This window comes from Syngnathus typhle, linkage group LG3 (assembly GCF_033458585.1).
Source record: "Syngnathus typhle isolate RoL2023-S1 ecotype Sweden linkage group LG3, RoL_Styp_1.0, whole genome shotgun sequence".
Taxonomy (NCBI): Eukaryota; Metazoa; Chordata; class Actinopteri; order Syngnathiformes; family Syngnathidae; genus Syngnathus; species Syngnathus typhle.
In genome coordinates this window covers 23,994,357-24,009,999 of record NC_083740.1, presented here as the reverse complement: position 1 = coordinate 24,009,999, position 15,643 = coordinate 23,994,357, and the positions used below count along the sequence as shown (strand labels likewise).

Genomic DNA, 15,643 nt, shown 5'->3' with positions numbered 1-15,643 from the left:
CAAGATTGTTCCCATCAGGGATGTTTGGGAGAGATGGGTGCAACTCCTTCCACTGATGTTCAACCCAGGGCCAGAGGTGACAGTGGATGAACGTTTTCTCCCTTTCCGAGGAAAATGCCCATTCTCGCAATACATGCCCACTAAGCCAGGCAAATATGGCATAAAATCTGGCAGCCTGTGATGCTAAAACAAGCTATGCGTGGAACCTACAGATTTACACAGGCAAATCTGCAAGCGGCATCCCTGAAAAAAAACAAAGAAAACATGTAGTCCAAAATGACCCGAAACACCATAGATGGCAGAAGAAAACTAACAATCCAGCAAGGATAAACGTGTTATTTATCTAATAGTTTTTTTAATAACTCTGAATGTTAATGGCAGTAAATGGCAGGTGGAGGCCATTTCAAGTTTCTCCTCTTGATATTTTTTAACAGTTTTTCTACAAGTGTTGGCTTTAGCTAGAGTCATTATCACGACTGGGAGCATGAGGCGATTTCTTAACCCTCCTGAAGTTGCGCAGATTGCCCAACTCTTCTAGGATGGCACATCCATGCGTGCTGTTGCAAGAAGATTTTATGTGTCTCGCAGTACAATCTCCAGAGCATGGAGGAGATTCTAGGAGACAGGCAGTTACTCTAGGAGAGCTGGACAGGGCCATAGACGGTCCTCATCCCATCAGCAGGACCGATATCTGATGTTTTGTGCAAAGAGGAACAGGTTGAGCACTGCCCGAGCCCTACAGAATGACCTCCAGCAGGCTACTGGTGTGAATGTCTCTGCCCAAACAGTCAGAAACAGACTTCACGAGGGTGGCCTCAGGGCACGACGTCCTGTAGTGTGCCCTGTGCTCAATGCTCAGCACCGTGGAGCTTGATTGGCATTTGCCATAAAACAGCAGAATTGGCAAGTCCACCACTGGCGCCCTGTGCTTTTCACAGATGAAAGCAGGTTTACCCTGAGCACCTGTGATAGACGTGAAAGGATCTGGAGAAGCCAAGGAGAGCGCTATGCTGCCTGCAACATCATTCAGCATGACCGGTTCGGTGGTGGGTCAGTGATGGTCTGGGGAGGCATTTCCATGGAGGGATGAACAGACCTCTACAGGCTAGAGAACGGCAGTCTGACTGCCATTAGGTATCGAGATGAAATCCTTGCACCCATGGTCAGACCCTACGTTGGTGCAGTAGGTCCTGGGTTCCTCCTGATCCACAACAATGCCCGGCCTCATGTGGCAAGAGTATGCAGACAGTATCTGGAGGATGAAGGAATTGACACAAATGAATGGCCCTCACGATCACCTGATCTAAACCCGATAGAACACCTTTGGGACATAATGTTTCGGTCCATCACATGCCGCCAGGTTGCTCCTCAGACTTTACAGGAGCTCATTGATAGTCTTAGACAGATCTGGGAGGACATCTAACAAGACACCATTTGTCATCTCATTAGGAGCATGCTGCGACAATGTCAAGCATGCATATTCAAGATGGTGGCGCGTGCATACGCTGTCTCTGTCCCGCCCGAACGGTGTTTTGTTCGTCTAATGAGTGTTTGTCCGACTGTTGTTCGTCTCGTCGTACTGAGTCGCGCTACAAGTACAGCAGACAGGTTCTGCTTGACATCGGCGAAAGCGAGTTTTGTCGAGTTCTGGACTTTGATGCGGGGACATTAAAGGAGCTCGGACTGCTACGTCCTGAAGCGTCGCCGGGCTCGTCTGCTATTCCTCCCCCGGTTGGGAAGCGTTGAAAGCGGTGTGCGAGGAGACTGAAGAGGGGCAAACGCAGGGGCGTCCGGGCCAGGCTGGCGGCCAACCCTGCTCGCCCGGCCGTGCCTTCCATTCTTCTGGCAAATGTTCGATCGCTGGACAACAAAATGGATTACATTCGCTTGCTGCGATCTGCGAACCGGACAGTGCGTGACTGCTGTGTGCTCGTGTTCACTGAGACTTGGTTGACCGTCAACGTTCCGGACTCTGCCGTTCATCTGGAGCGGCTAGCGTGCTATCGGGTGGACCGGGCCATTGTACAAGGGGGAAAATTTCATCGATCAACATCGAAGGCGACAGGATCGCGGCTCTTAGTGAACTGTACCAGGCTGTCAGTGAACAACAGACAGCGCACCCTGACGGTTTCACCATCTTCACCAAGTCTGTTTTTCCGAGGCTTCACCAGCATGTTAATTTTCCTACGCGTGGCGACAGCTTCCTGGACCTGGTCTACTCTTCGCATAAAGGAGCTTTCAAAGCCGCCCACCTCCCCCATCTTGGACTTTCTGACCATATCACTGTTATGCTTTTGCCCGCATACAGACAAATGGTGAGAGCATCCAGACCGGTTCGAAAGCGGGTACGGGTGTGGCCTGAGGGTGCCTATGATGCGCTTCGTGACTGCTTTGGCTCTACTGACTGGGACATGTTTAGGAGGGCTGCCACTTGCAACTATCGGACAGACATTGAGGAGTATACTGACTCTGTTTCCTTCTACATCAGGAAGTGCATTGATGATGTGACTCACTCAAAATCCATCGTCACTCGGGCTAACCGGAGGCCATGGCTGACGGGGGCTGTCTTCAGGTTGCTGAGGGCCAGGGACAAAGCCTGTAGAGCGGGGGATGAGGCTGGCTTGAGGACTGCAAGGGCCGACCAGTCCCGGGGCATCAAAGAAGCGAAGAGGGCGTTCTCTTGCAAAATTACCGCCCACTTCAAGGACAGCAGGGACGCACGGAGCTTTTGGCAGGGCATTCAGACCATCACGGACTACAAGCCCGCGCCGCAGAGCTGTGAAGGAGACGTCCGTCTGCTCAATGACCTTAACCGCTTCTTTGCTCGCTTTGACGCTCAGAACAGCACTTGCCCGCTGAAGGCCACTCCCCCTTCACACGAGCTACCCCTGTGCCTCTCCGCCGACAGCGTGAGGAGGGCGCTTGCCGCTATCAACATCCGTAAGGCGGCGGGCCCTGACAACATCCCGGGTCGAGCGCTGAAGGACTGCGCTGGCGAGCTGACGGATGTCTTCACGGACATTTTTAACACTTCCCTGCAGGCCATCGTCCCGTCGTGTTTCAAAGCTGCCACCATCGTACCTGTGCCAAAGAAACCTGCTCCGTCCTGCTTCAATGACTACCGCCCCGTGGCACCTACGCCCATCATCATGAAGTGCTTTGAGCGGCTTGTCATGGAGCACATCCGTTCCGTTCTCCCCCCCCACCATTGACCCCTTCCAGTTTGCGTACCGAGCCAAATGGTCCTCTGAGGATGCCATCTGGTCTGCCCTCCACTCGGCCCTCACCCACCTGGAGAGAAGGGACTCGTATGTGAGATTGCTGTTTGTGGACTTCAGTTCTGCCTTCAACACCATTGTGCCACAATGTCTCATCAGTAAATTTGACAAGCTGGGCCTCAGTACCTACCTCTGCAACTGGCTACTGGACTTCCTCTGTCAGAGGCCACAGGTGGTACGTGTTGGCGACAAAATCTCCGCCAGCATCACGCTGAGCACAGGGGCCCCCCAAGGCTGCATGCTCAGTCCACTACTCTTCACCCTCCTGATGCATGATTGCACTGCAACTCACAGCGACAACCGCATAGTGAAGTTTGCTGACGACACGACTTTGGTGGGTCTCATCACCAAGGGAGACGAGACTCAATACAGGCTGGAGGTTGACCTTCTGACCACGTGGTGCAGGGACAACAACCTCCTGCTGAACGTCGACAAGACCAAGGAGATTGTTGTTGACTTCCGGAAGGGTCACACCCAACACCTGCCGCTGACCATCGACGGTGCTGTGGTGGAGAGAGTGAGCAGCGCCAGGTTCCTGGGGGTGCACATCAGTGAGGATCTCTCCTGGTCCACCAACACCGCATCACTGGCGAAGAAGGCCCAGCGCCGCCTGTACTTCCTGCGGAAACCCAGGCGAGCGAGCGCTCCTCCGGCCGTCAAGACTACATTTTACCGTGGCACCATTGAGAGCGTCCTCTCCAGCTGTATTGCTGTTTGGGGTGGCGGCTGCACTGACTACAACTTGAAGGCCCTGCAGCGCATAGTGAACACGGCTGGTAAGATTATTGGTGCTTCACTCCCCTCCTTGAAAGACATTTACATCTCCCATCTCACCCGCAAGGCGACCACGCTTGTGAGTGATGTGAGTCACCCCGCTCACTCCTTGTTTGATTTTCTGCCCTCTGGGAAGAGGTATAGGTGCCTGCGCTCCCGCAACACCAGACTCAACAACAGATTCATACTCCAGGCTGTTAGGATCCTGAACTCGCTTCCCCTTTCTGCGTAGCGTCCTGTACTTTTGCGCTATGCTTACTGTCTGCTGTATGCACACTGGCTCCGTTTTGCTCTTCTTATTTATTGTGTTATCTATTTATTTATTATTTATTCATCACTCTTATTAATTATTGTTTGTGCCTTCTTGTTTTTATATTGTGTCGTTTACTTGTATGTCTATCGGGTAATATGTCTCGTCACCGTGGGATAGAGAAAACGTAATTTCGGTTTCTTTGTGTGTCTTGACATGTGAAGAGATTGACAATAAAGCTGACTTTGACTATTTGACTTTGATACAAGTACATGGGGGCCACACAAGATATTGAAAAGAATTTTGAGTTGCAGAAATTGAATTTAGGCAAAATGGATGAGCCTGCCATATCATTTTTTCACTTAGAGTTTTGGGATGTCTGTATACTGAGCCCTCTGTAGGCTGAAAACTTTTATTTCCATCAAAAGACGTGGTATCCTTTTGTTCCTGAGACACTTAATTGTCCATATCAGTATAGAAATCCAACTTGGTTTTTTACACCATTGAAATCTGATGTTTTCAAAGTGTTCCTTTAATTTTTTAGAGCAGTGTATATATGTACAGGACTGTCTCAGAAAATAAGAATATTGTGATGAAGTTCTTTATTTTCTGAAATACAATTAAAAAAACAAAAATGTCATCCATTCTGGATTTATTACAAATCAGCTGAAATATCGCAAGCCTTTTATTATTTTAATATGTCTGATTATGGCAAACAGGTTAAGAAAACTCAAATATCCTATCTCAAAATATTAGAATATCATGAAAAAGTATACTAGTAGGGTATTTAACTACCGTTTTTTCCGTGTATAATGCGCCCCCATGTATAATACGCACCCTAAAAATGGCATGTTGATGCTGGAAAAAAGCCTGTACCCATATATAATACGCACCCAATTTTTATGAATTTTTTTTTATTTATTTATTTTCTTTTTTTTTTTTTAAGTCCCAATGATCGTCACACACGCAGGGAGGCAATGGGTCCCATTTTTATAGTCTTTGGTATGGTCTTAACTAGGCTGGATGTAATTTTTTTTGTTGGCATTGATTTCTCCGACTGCCCATAAAGGCACCACCGCGAGCCGTGCGCACATGTGAAAAAGGCGTGCGGACGTGAAAAAGGCAATGGGAGAGACGTTGAAGAGGAATAAAAACACCCTTGGAAACCAAAACTTGCCCCTCGTCGTGACTCGGAGCCGCAACAATCGTTGCGGATTTGTGTAGGGTACATTGTGACAGCAAACGAGCAGGTGATCGAGCAAGCGTCTGATACGAGAGCATTGCGGTCGTATGGAGCGTGTTTGAAGTGAACAGCAGAGACGAAAGGAACAAGGCAAAGTGTTGTGAAATAAAATATTACCTGTAATTTGCATTTTGTTATTTGCTGATTGAAACTGCTAATTAAACTGTGAATTGAAACTAATAGGAAGAAAACAACTCTCGCTCTTTATACAGCTGACGTGTCTTGCGCATGCGTTCTGCGCATCGGATCCATAGTGCGCATGCGCAGTCATACTGCCTCCGTATGACGTCCGGTCCGCGATGGAGATTAAAAAACAAACAATATTTGCCAATAACACACCATCAAGGATTGCACCATCGCATCAAACGATGTGTCGTCAATTATGAATTTTACGGACTAAGTGTGTTGGGCAGGATGGCTGAATTTGATGCGCGATTGACAACAAACAAGAAGAAAGGTGATTTCAAGTTTTATTTCGAGGGAGATTTGTCATGTCTCGTCTCCAGTTTTGCTGTGTGTCTAGGTTGCCATAGTTTCTGTTCGTGTCGCCCCTCCCTTCCTGTGTCACCTCAATCAATGTAACGTGTTTTGTATTTAAGTCCTGTCGGCCCCTCGCTCGGATCATTGCATGTGTTACTGTCATGATGTCTGTTTGGTTTCTGTTCCTGTCTTTGGTAATGTCGGTCAGTCCTGTCGGTTTTGTTGTACCATGATTTTCTTTAAAAAAAAAAAAAAATTAAAAAATTAAAAAAAAATTGTTCCCCAGTTATAATGCGCACCCCAGATTTTAGGACAATAAATTAGTTAAATTTCGCGCATTATACAAGGAAAAAAACGGTAATCACTTGAATCGTCTAATTAACTCGAAACACCTGCGAGGGTTTCCTGAGCCTTGAAAAACACACAGCTTGGTTCAGTAAACTAAATCACAAGTATAGGGAAGACTGTTGATCTGACTGCTGTCCAGAGGACCATCATTGACACCCTCCATCGGTAATTTCTCAAAGAGCAAGCTGTTCACAGAGTGCAATTTCAAAGCACATCCACGAAAACTATGTTGGAAGGGGAAAATGATGCAGGAAACGCTGCACAACCAAGAGAGATGACCGCAGCCTTAACAGCATTGCGAAGAGTCGCTTCCAGAATTTGGGGGAGCTTCAAAGACAGTTGACTGAAGCTGGAGTTCAGGTATCAAAAGCCACTGTTCACAGACGTGTCCGGGAAATGGGCTACAATAGCCGTATTCCCATGGTCAAGCCACATCTGAACTCAAGACAACGGAAGAAGCGTCTGACTTCGGCTATGGAAAAGAAGCACTGGACAGTTGTCCAAAGTCCTCTTTTCAGACGAAAAGTCTGGAGAAAGGCTGGAGAGGTTAGGGTTAGGTGAAATCCAGTGTGAAGTTCCCACAGTCAGCGATGGTTTGGGGAGCCATGTCAGCTGATGGTGTTGGTCCACTGTGTTTCATCAAGTCCAGAGTAAATGCAGCTGTGTACCAAGAGATTCTCGAGCACGACATGCTTCCGTCTGCTGAAAAGCTCTATGGAGATGTGTTAGAATAATTAGTTTTGCTGAAGCGCTGGTCGGCCTGAAACCGGAGGTCACATATCTTCGCTCAAGTCAACGTATGTGCCAGCTAGCCTTGGGGAGTCCTTATACTCCCTTCCTTGTCTTACCTGTGAGAGGCCCTCACTAGTTAGGAACAGAACATCTTTGTTCTTTGTTAGTTCAAGAGAAGTCCTTTCTCTGTTAATTGTTTTTGTCCGAGACAGTTTTTAGTTATCCCATATTTACTCAATGTTTGTTTAAGTAGACTTCATGCAAGTTATCTCACATCTACTTAACGTTTGTTAGAGTTTATGCACGAGAGGTATCTGATTATTTACTCATTATTATTATTGTGTGAAATGTAGCAAGAAAGTCTAGAGCATTGTTTTACAGAGACACGGCATCCAGGTTTGGAGATTGCAGCCGGGAACGAGGCTGCCAACCATCTAAGAACAGACTCTGCATTCCTGGGGTCACGGTTCGGCCAAGGCCATGCGGCCTCGCACCACACAACATTATTAGCTAGCTGAACAGCGTTGCTACAGTCACACTCTCCCCTCCCTTTAGTGTAGCAACGCCTCTTGTAACCAGGGCAACCCAATATAAAAAGAGGAGATGACGGTAGGGCAGGTCAGAATTGGTGGAGGACTGTGAACTGGGCCTTCTACCTAATTCTCCTCGCGAGCAAAAGAATACTGGTTGTCTTCTCCTCTTTGTTTCCAGCGTGTAAATAAATGTCTGATGGTATTTAGACCTGACAAGATGATTATTTCATTTTCCAGCATGATCTGCCACCTGCCCACAGTGCCAAAACCACCAGTAAATGATGTACTGACCATTGCATTACTGTCCTCGATTGGCCTGTCAATTCCCCTGACCTGAACCCCGTAGATAATTTGTGGGGTATTGTGAAGAAGAAGCTGAAAAACACCAAACCCAACAATGCAAATGAGCTGAAGCATCGTGGGCATCCATAACACCTCAGTAATGCCACAGGCTGATTGTCTCCATGCCACGCCGCATTGATGCAGTAATCTATGCAAAAAGATTCCCAACCAACAACTGAGTGCATTAATGGACATTTTCAAATGTTTGATTTTGTTTTCCTGTTTTAAATCTTTTTTTTTTTACTTGGTCTGAGGAAATATTCTAATATTTTGAGATAGGATATTTGAGTTTTCTTAAGCTGTATGCCATAATCAGCAATATTAAAATAATAAAAGGCTTGCAATATTTCAGTTGATTTGTAATGAATCCAGAATGTATGACGTTTTTGGGTTTTTAATTGCATTTCAGTTTATCACAATATTCTAATTTTCTGAGACAGTCCTGGATATATATACATTAGGGGTGTAACGATACATCGATACACATCGATTAATCGATATAATGCTCTACGATTTATTGGCATCGATGCTAAAGGTAAACATCGATTTATATCGCCGTGTTTGACCTCGGACATAACACGCGACTTTATTTTGAAATCCAGTTCATTGTTGCTTGCTTCCTCTTTCCGGGAGCAGTGCGCCGGGCGTTGTTGTGTTGTGAGCAGAGCACGCACGTGAAAGGGGAGGCGACAACTAGTACGCGGCTCCTGGGCTGGTGCTATGGCTAGTGTCCAAAGAGACGAGGAAATTTGCTCCCCTTTAGGCTTCAAGTCATTCGTTTGGAAGCACTATAGATTCCAAAGAAAAGATGGCTCAACGGACAAGACACGTGCAGTTTGTAAATCCTGCCATGCGGTGATCAAATATTCAGGGAGCACAAATCTCGCCGCACATTTAAAGAAAAAACACGACATCAAAGTTCAGTGTTAAAGTAAGCAATTTGTATACTACAATACTCTTGTAATTTCCTAAATAAAGAGTTTGCAGTACCTTGTTGATTTTGCGTATGAATTGTTATAAATCAGGATATTGTTCTATATTTTTTATTAAAAAAAAAAAAAAAGAAAATCGATCGTAGAGCACTATATCGCGATATATCGTGAATGAATCGCAGCAGGCTTTAAGATATCGGCAAATATCGTATCGTAGTTCTTTATATCGATATTATATCGTATCGTGACAAAACCCGCGATTTACACCCCTAATATACATACATATACGTATGTTAGGGTTGACAATTTATTTATGTTATCATTAAAACATTAACTAATACTTTCAAACATGTATATACTATTTTAATAGTATAAATGACATACAGGACATACTGTATCAATAATATAGATATAAATGTGATATAAACGTGTTTGTGCGTGTGTGTGTGCGTGCCTGCGTGTGTGTGTGCGTGCGTACATATGTAGATGTAGCTAAAGTATACATACTGTAAATATGTTTTAAGAACTCTTTTCTTATAACAACTTTTTTATAACAATGTACAAGTGTACATACTGTAAACATATACACAAGCACACACGCACGCACGCACGCACACACACACATATATACCATATTGGCCCGGATATAAGATGACCCTGATTATAAGACGACCCCCTCTTTTTCAAGACTCAAGTTTGAAAAAATACCTTTTGAACACCAAATTTAATTTTTATACAGAAAATGATTGCATCTGAAACAAATGATTATAACAATATATTCGAGAGAAAAAGCATGTTATTTTGCCTCATTCAAATCATGCAAAAACTGTCTATCACATCTTAATATCTGAACATTTAAATATGTAACCAAAGTGCAAACACATTTGTAAATGAATGGCTTCCGGTTTTTAAAATGTAAATAAACTAATCTACTATGATAAAACAACAAAATTGCAATAACTGCATTAACCATCAAAGTGAAGTCTAACTGTAACTGTAGTCTTGAAACAAATCTGAATAAGGCAAAACATTGCAATAAAATAAAAATAAACTGCTACCGCTATTGTTGGGGAGCCTGAGGACTGTATAGGGCAAACTACGGCCCGCGGGCCACATCCGGCCCACGGGACAGTTTAATCCGGCCCGCCAACCCTAAATAAATTGTATTATTAAACTTTTTTTTTGGTCATTTTGCCTGCAATAACTGCATTTCCCCAGTAGATGGGGAACCGCTCGCCTGCGCATTTACTACCGGAAGCCGTGTCAGAAAGCTCGGTGCACACTCACAAGTGCGTGTACGTACTCAGTACGTACTCGCGCTCTATTTGTATCAGTGCCGAATTTAGAGCATGGGCTGTGACAACAGCATTCTTGTAATTCGCGCGCTGAGCTTTCAGATACAGTTTTACGCTCAAGCCACCCACAAACCTTCCCCTGGAATCCTTCCATTAAAATGAGTCGCCCAAGGAAAAGCAAGGTGGACACTGAGTGTTGAGTGTTTAAAAAAGAGTAGGCAATTTTGCTCGACGTACGCGACGTGACGTTCAGCCACATCAACATCAACCCGTCACAGATCTAGGTAAACGGACCAACACCTCGGATCTCTCCTAAGAATTGCCACAACAAGTTTTACTCCAGACTGTGACGCACTAGCAAAAAAGGGAGACCAACAACACTGTTCCCACTGAAAATGAAGGGGAGGCTCTCAAGTTTGTTGTAAAAAAATGCATTTTGAATATGATTAGTACAAATAGCAGGGATTGAAACTAGCGACCATTCTCATTTTCAAACAATGCAGAATGCTCAAGGACATTGATGCACCACTTGTTTGCGACTAATCTTAACCTGTAAAGTTCTTAAGGCTTACTTTAAGGAAGTGTTTCCCGTTTCCTCACCTCTGTTACCAGGTGTTTGTGAGTTGAAACTCTGCTCTGATTTTCAGATACCCCTCACCCTGTTGCCGTTTTGATTACTTCATTTGGATGTATGCTTTCACCGATTCTTTAAGATTATATATTTGGTCAGAATGTTTGCCGTTTGATGTGATCTCATAAGATAAACATCTTTCATTAATCTGACCTGCAGGCACTGAAGTGATGGAGACTTTTATTATTAATAACAGTGTTGTTTATGAGAATCACTGATAGCAGTTTTTTGTGATTTTTTTTCTAATGCTGTTAATAAATGCATTTGTTTTCAAATAACTTTTTTTGAATATCCATGCTTTACTACCTACTAAAGGCCAAAACCTTTTATGCAATGACCTTTACAGGTCGTTTATATTACTTCACACAAACAATACATCCATCTGCTCCTGGTTCGGCCCTCCGGTCCAAATTTAGAACCCAGTTCGGCCCGCAAGTCAAAAGTCAAAAAGTTTGCCCACCCCTGGTATAGGGGGTTGGCTCGGATGGTTATGCTCTTTTCGCTCTCGGGTGTCGGTCAGAACACAGGAGGGAAGATGTAGTTCAGTTTTGATTGCTTTACTGAATTATTGGCAACAAAGTAACAGGCACTGTGGCTCATAGGGGCATACAGGCAAACTGGGAAAAGGGTATAGGCACATGTTTGGTCGTAAGGATGTGAGAGCAGCTGTGTGTAGTGTACATAGGTGAGTCTTTGGGTGTGTGAATGTAATTCTTGTGTGTGTGATTATTGTATGAAGCGTGTGAAGAGTGTGTGTGTGTGCGTGTGTGTGTGTGTGAGTGTGTGGTTCTGCAACAGACAGAAATACAGCACGTAAGTCAACGCTCAACACAACACTGGTAGACGGCACACATTACATAACTAACTGCACGTAACAGTTCCGCTATACTAAACCATAAATGAATTACTCTCGGCAAAACACCAAACATAAGTCATCGAGACAACAAAATACATTTGCTGGCCACCGTTAGTCGCCGTGCCGCTGCGTAACGGCTGTAGTCATGCGTGTACACTGCTCGTACGATGCGAGGCAAACTTAAAGGAGCACGCCGGAGCTGACCGAAGCAAAAGAAAACTTTTTTTTTTACCGAACCTTTAATTTACTTTATCCATTTGCATTGTTAATGATTTAACTACCAATTTGTATCTGATAAAAGGTACTGCCAAATTCCAAAATAGTTTGGTGTTTTGCTACTTTCCTTAGTGTTCTACTTCTATGCTCTATTTTTTCATACAAGCAAGCACTCAAGTATTAAGGAAATATAAATCAGTACCTATATGGCTCTGTCCGTGTTTTTCTCATTTTCTTTTCCCTGTCGTTCAGAGGAACTCTCTTCCACAGCATGCTCCAATCCCAGGCTCCTCTAGCAAAGCCGTCTTCATCTCCTCCACCCTGGGGCTCAATGGTGAACATCTCCCCATGGATAGCGTCAATCAAAGGAACAGTACACACCGTCCTTTTTGAATGGGAGTGAGATCAGAAGAATAACCATTTATTCAAGAAACAGGGGGGGGGGGGGAGAATAAATACAGAAAACAGTACAAAATGGAATTGGTTTTTCAAAGAGGATGAGACAAGGTGGAATGAATGAAAGGACGGGAGTGGAGACACAAACAACAATGAACATTCGTTAGCAGTATGCTCTCTGCAATGATTGTACTTATAGGGCTCAGTCGTACGTTTTCTTTGTGGTTTTCTTTCTGGATTAATTGCCAATCAATCACCTTATCTAAAGCTGGAAAAGGAGTGTCAAACTGTACAGACTTGTTTTTCACAGATGCCAGATCACTTGCCTATCAAAGGAAATATTTTAATTAGCTGACCTTAGTAAACCGCCAAATGAAGAAAAGAAAAAAAAGTCAGCATAGCATAGCTGAGCCTAAGAAAGGACTAAGAGCTGATCCTTGGTGTACAAACCGGATTTGGTTGAAGTGTTGGGAAATTGTGTAAAATGTAAATAATTTGTTTTACAATGATTTGAAAATCCTTCTAAACCTATATTCAATTGAATACAATACATCCATCCATCCATCCATTTTCTGTACCGCTGTATCCCCACGGGGGTCGCGGGCTTACTGGAGCCTATCCCAGCTGTCATCGGGCAGTAGGCGGGGGACACCCTGAACCGGTTGCCAGCCAATCGCAGGGCACACAGAGAAGAACAACCATCCGCACACGCACTCACACCTAAGGGCAATTTGGAGCGCTCAATCGGCCTACCAAGCATTATTTTGGGGGGGTGGGAGGAAACCGGAGTGCCCGGAGAAAACCCATGCGGACAAGGGGAGAACATGCAAACTCCACACAGGGAGGGCTGGAGGTGGAATCGAACCCGCACCCTCCTTACTGTGAGGCGGACGTGCTAGCCAGTATATTTAATGCTCAAACTCATCAACTTTATTTTATTTTTCAAATAATAATTAACTTAGAATTTCATGGCTGCAACACGTGCAGTAGAAATTGGGAAAGTGCATGTTTACCACTTCGTTACATCACCTTTCCTTTTAATAACACTCAATAAACGTTTTGGAAGAGAGGAGACTCTTAGCTTCTCATGTGGAATCATTTCCCATTCTTGCTTGATGAACCGCTTCAGTTGTTCGACAGTCCGGGGTCTTCCCTGTCGTATTTTACGCTTCATAATCCGCCACACATTTTCAATAGGAGACAGGTCTGGACTGCAAGCGGGCCAGGGGAGAACCTGGACTCTTTTACTTCAAAGCCACGCTGTTCTAACACGTGCAGAATGTGGCTTGGTGTTATCTTGCTGAAATAAGCAGCACCGTCCCTGAAAAAGATGTCGCTTGGATGGCAGCATACGTTGCTCCAAAATCTGTATGTACTTTTCAGAATTTATGTTTCCTTCACAGAAATGTAAGTCACACCATGCCATGGGAACAAATACACCCCCATACCAACACAGATGCTGGCTTTTGAACTTTGCATTGATAACAGTCCGGACGGTCCGCTTCCTCTTTGGTCCAGAGGACATGACGCCCAATGTTTCAGAAAACAATTTGAAAAGTGCACTCATAAGACCACAAAACACTTTTCCATTGTGCATCAGTCCATTTTACATGAGCTTGGGCCCAGAGAACCCGGCGGCGTTTCTGGATGTTGTTCATAAACGGCTTTTGTTTTGCATGGTAGAGTTTCAACCCACACTGACTGATGTAGTGACGAACTGTATTTACTGACAGTGGTTTTCTGAAGTTTTCCTGAGCCAGTTTGGTGATATCCTTTACACAGTCATGTCGGTTTTTAAGGCAGTGCGTGTTAGGGTTTGCAGAATATCTTCATCGTATGATTATGTTGGAATGTAACCTGTAATAATTTAACTAGCTTGTCCTGTCTAGACAAAATTAGTTGACCAAAGTGCTAAGATCTTTTCAACTGATTGACTAGACGCAGAGGAAGCAATCAAAGTTGCTGTGTTTGCAGAACGTCGTAAAAGGCCCCCTGCTATGCTTTGATCAGCAGGGGAGCGGCTTCACCCCATCCTGTGTTCCCACACCCCCACTTTCAACCCCACTCTGTTACTCTCAATAAATAGGCACCTGATGAGGCCTGAGTCAGACTTCATTCGACCATCGCTGTAAGCACAGCGACGAGTGAACTCTCCGCCTGCAGGTGTCTGAAACGACTAACTTGTCTCCAGTGTGGTTCTTGCAAAATAAGTTAGAGTGAGCACTACCCTAACAGTGCCGTCTGAGGGATCGAAGGTCACGGTCATTCAGTCTTGGTTTCCGGCCGCGGTGCTTACGTGCAGAGATTTCACCAGATTCTCTGAACATTTTGATGATATTATGGACCATAGATGTTGAAATCCTTAAATTCCTTGCAATTTTGCTTTGAGAAATGTTGTTCTTAAACTGTTCAACTATTTTCTCACGCAGTTGTGCACAATGTGGTGAACCTTTCCCCATCTTTGCTTGTGAGTGACTCAGCATGTTTGGGGAGACTCCTTTTATACCCAATCATGGTACCCACAAAAACAATTAAGTTTATCAGTTTGAACATTAAATATGTTGTCTTTGTAGTGTATTCAATTGAATATGGGTTGAGAAGGATTTCCAAATCGTTGTATTTCGTTTTTATTTACATTTTGATGGATGGATGGATGGATGGATGGATGGATGGATGGATGGATGGATGGATGGATGGATGGATGGATGGATGGATGGATGGATGGATGGATGGATGGATGGATGGATGGATGGACGGATGGACGGACGGATACTGGTGACATCTCATGTCGAATGAAGCATCGGGCGGTGGTGCAGACTGCCTATTGGGCAGTGTTTTTCTTTTCAGAGAGTTTCTTATTTAGGTCACTTCTTGATTTAAAAAAAATCCTTTCATAGGGAACTGATCTGGCATATCACCTAATACCAAGTGGTGGGTGAAAGGGACGGCCCATTCAATGGCATGTTCCCTACAGGGCGCCGTGCATTAAGCAAAAACCGGGGGATTTTTTATATATATATATAAATATATATGATATATTTTGGCAAATAAAAGAGTTGACACAAAAATGAGAACACCAGATATGTATTGAATTTCACAATATTGCTCCCTTTTCCCATCCAGATCTCAATGTGGGATCTCCAGAGATACAGTTAAACTTCCAATATACTTCATTGTTTTTACCCAGGGCACCGTAATTTAATGCATGAAATTGACCTGGATGTCATTATTTCACACACAGCCGAATGTCACGATTTGTTTGGGGGAAAAAAATGTGACGAATGTGAGCATTTAAATATGACACATTCATTTACTATTAAAAGAAACCCACACAACA

General features: G+C 44.4%; 1 protein-coding gene across 6 annotated transcripts in view; it reads right to left on the bottom strand.

The window, feature by feature from the left end:
- LOC133151703 (N-acetylgalactosaminyltransferase 7-like) overlaps positions 1-15,643 on the bottom strand; it is a 256,760-nt gene that overhangs the window by 178,846 nt on the left and 62,271 nt on the right. For 5 of the 6 annotated variants that reach the window (XM_061274943.1, XM_061274945.1, XM_061274948.1 and 2 more), the window contains exon 7: positions 12,113-12,295. The exons of the other annotated variant lie outside the window; for it this stretch is intronic. In XM_061274943.1, coding sequence (XP_061130927.1) covers positions 12,113-12,295 — 183 coding nt within the window. The remainder of the gene's footprint in view (positions 1-12,112; positions 12,296-15,643) is intronic. 6 annotated transcript variants of the gene reach the window in all.